General features: G+C 51.3%; 1 protein-coding gene across 2 annotated transcripts in view; it reads left to right on the plus strand.

The window, feature by feature from the left end:
- The window catches only part of Imp4 (IMP U3 small nucleolar ribonucleoprotein 4), a 5,075-nt gene extending 2,264 nt beyond the window's left edge, over positions 1-2,811 (plus strand). The window contains exons 3-9 of one of the 2 annotated variants that reach the window (XM_021198046.2): positions 472-555; positions 1,081-1,190; positions 1,269-1,401; positions 1,475-1,629; positions 1,701-1,795; positions 1,900-1,973; positions 2,064-2,679. In XM_021198046.2, coding sequence (XP_021053705.1) covers positions 472-555; positions 1,081-1,190; positions 1,269-1,401; positions 1,475-1,629; positions 1,701-1,795; positions 1,900-1,973; positions 2,064-2,176 — 764 coding nt within the window. In that variant the 3' untranslated portion in view covers positions 2,177-2,679. The other variant, XM_029539152.1, reaches the window with a different exon arrangement.
- The last annotated feature ends 11 nt before the right edge of the window (positions 2,812-2,822 follow it).

A 2,822-nucleotide genomic window follows, 5' to 3' on the forward strand; every position in this document is an offset into this window, starting at 1 on the left:
TTTTTTTTTTTTTAAGCATTTATTATTTTTGTGGTGCTCCTCAACACCAAGGTCTTCACCTGCAAGCAAACCACCCCCCAGTGCGTTATCAGATTTCCTTTAGATTTTTGTCTGATTATAAAAATAACATTGATAATGAAGAAGTATTTAGAAAATTAACTCGCCAGTGACCATGAGTTGACCATTAGATGAAAAGAAGTTGGTAGCTAGGTGTGGGGGCATGCCCTGTACCCTGTTAGTGACACACTCAGAAGCTAAGCCACGGGCCTCTCAAGACCATATCTCCAATAACATAAGGAAAGTAGCTGGCTTCTTACCTCTGCTCCTTCTGTCTTTCTGTACTGACTATTGAGGGTGTTAAGAAAGAAATCAGGGGCTTTCACACTTAAGTCTGCACACTAGTGAACCACACAGTATTATACACATTGGTGGGCCTGCTTGTGTCTCACTCTGCCCGTCTCCTCCTTGCAGAAAACCAGCTGATTCCCACCGAGTTACGCCGGGAGGCTCTAGCCTTACAGGGGTCCTTGGAGTTCGATGATGCCGGTGGTGAAGGTAAACTGTGCTCTGCAGCCCTCTTCCACACTGAACCAACTTCTGTGCCCACTGGGCTCCATGTCCTCTTCAGCCACACTGGACAATTTCCCACCTGATGGAAGTGTCCAGGTGAGCAGTTTCTGTACCTGTCCCCAGATTCCTTCCTGTCTGCCTGGGTGGCATCACAAGGGCTCTCCCCGAACAAATGCTTTCAGTTCTGTTTATACAATAAACACAGTAGCTTTTAGTCTTTGCTCACTGGAGTGTCTGCTGGGACAGAAGTGCCCTTAGCACTGGTACCCAGATGTGTCATTTGATAAGCAGAAGAATCATGGACATTGTAGATATTTGTTGTGAGAAAAGGGAGTCTCTCACTTCTGGTTTAGCTGTTCAGTTTTGCCACCATAGACTGCTCCATTGCTCAGTTGTGTTTGGTCACCAGTGGGCTGGTAGCTGCTTTCCTGCCCACTCGAGGTGCATTTCCACCAGGAAGGCTCTCTTGAGCAGAGTCAGCATTTTTCTTGCCTCTTGTTCTCCTGACAGGTGTAACCAGCCATGTAGATGATGAATATCGATGGGCCGGGGTTGAGGATCCTAAGGTCATGATCACTACCTCCAGAGACCCCAGTTCTCGCCTGAAAATGTTTGCAAAGGTACTGGGTGGGGGCAGGGAGTAGGGGATGCCTAGGCCTAGTGGCCCCAGTTCTAATTCGGTGTTGGTCCATGGGCAGGAACTGAAGCTGGTGTTCCCGGGTGCCCAGCGCATGAACCGAGGTCGGCATGAGGTTGGAGCGCTAGTGAGAGCTTGCAAAGCCAACGGGGTCACTGACCTGCTGGTGGTCCATGAGCATCGAGGCACACCGGGTAAGGCCTGCTGGAGGGCAAGGGAGCGTGGGCTGGTGTCATGGCAGAGTGTCTGACAGCCTCTCCCTTACAGTGGGGCTCATTGTCAGCCATCTGCCCTTCGGTCCTACTGCCTATTTCACGCTGTGTAACGTGGTCATGCGGCACGACATCCCTGACCTGGGCACCATGTCAGAAGCCAAGCCCCACCTAATCACTCACGGCTTTTCCTCACGGTTGGGCAAGCGGGTGAGTATGGGAACCCTGTGGGGAGGGCTGAGGCTCAGGCCAGTCCTGTGACTCTGTCCCTGTGTCCCCAGGTGTCAGACATCCTTCGTTACCTATTCCCTGTGCCAAAAGACGACAGCCATCGGGTCATCACCTTTGCAAACCAGGATGATTACATTTCTTTCCGGTGGGTCCATGGGCTGAATGTAGGGCCCGTGACCTTTGTAGCCCTTCCGCCAACCCACAGCCCCTACTGACCCACATACCTACCTCTGCTTCATTTTTCCCCAGGCACCATGTCTACAAGAAGACAGACCACCGCAATGTGGAGCTGACTGAGGTTGGGCCTCGATTTGAGCTCAAGTGTGAGTTTAGGGCTTTAGTTTATGCCTGAGGGAGATGGGGGGGGGTGTACCTTGACTGTGCGTGGAGTGACATCTCTCCTCTCACCCTAGTGTATATGATTCGCCTGGGCACACTGGAGCAGGAGGCCACCGCAGATGTAGAGTGGCGCTGGCACCCCTACACCAACACCGCCCGCAAGAGGGTCTTCCTGAGTGCCGAGTGAGCTAGCTCCTTGCCAGTCAGGATGCAGACGTGGAATCCTGGATCAGAGACTTGTCACAGAAGATTCACTAATCCTAGGTGGAGACTGGAGGGATCTAAACCCACCCTCTGTCATCATGCTACCAGCTGCCTCTAACTGGTCACAGTTGGCCTACTGTCTGTCAGGCCAAACCTGAAGCCCACAGAGTGTGTCTATGGGTTGAGGACCTAATGACTGTAGACTGAATAGTCACCCTCAGGCTGGGTTAGGGGTGCAGATCTATACTGGAAAATGGTTATTTTCTTCAGAGTTGGGCCCTGTGAGCACTTTTTTTCCTGTGGTTTAGGGTCAGTCTTTGTCACCAGCAGCAAGCCTACACCATTTAATTACCAGCTTAACTTACCAGTTCAACTCTGCCACGCAGGTGCACCCTCCTCCAGCTTCGAACTTTTCCCCTCAGCCTCTTTGTTCAAAGAGATAGCGACTCCACGACTTAATGTTTCATGAATAAACGCCTAGGCCAATAGCTAGTGTCTATTCCCCGCCTAGCTCATTACTCAGTTCCTTGTGTGGTTTGTGAGTGGCCTATGGCTGGTTACTTCAGTTTCATGCGACTGTCTCCCATGCCTCTTTCCAGAATTCCCTCTCTCTCTCTGAAGGATGTCCC

Source organism: Mus pahari, chromosome 5 (genome assembly GCF_900095145.1).
Source record: "Mus pahari chromosome 5, PAHARI_EIJ_v1.1, whole genome shotgun sequence".
Lineage (NCBI taxonomy): Eukaryota > Metazoa > Chordata > Mammalia > Rodentia > Muridae > Mus > Mus pahari.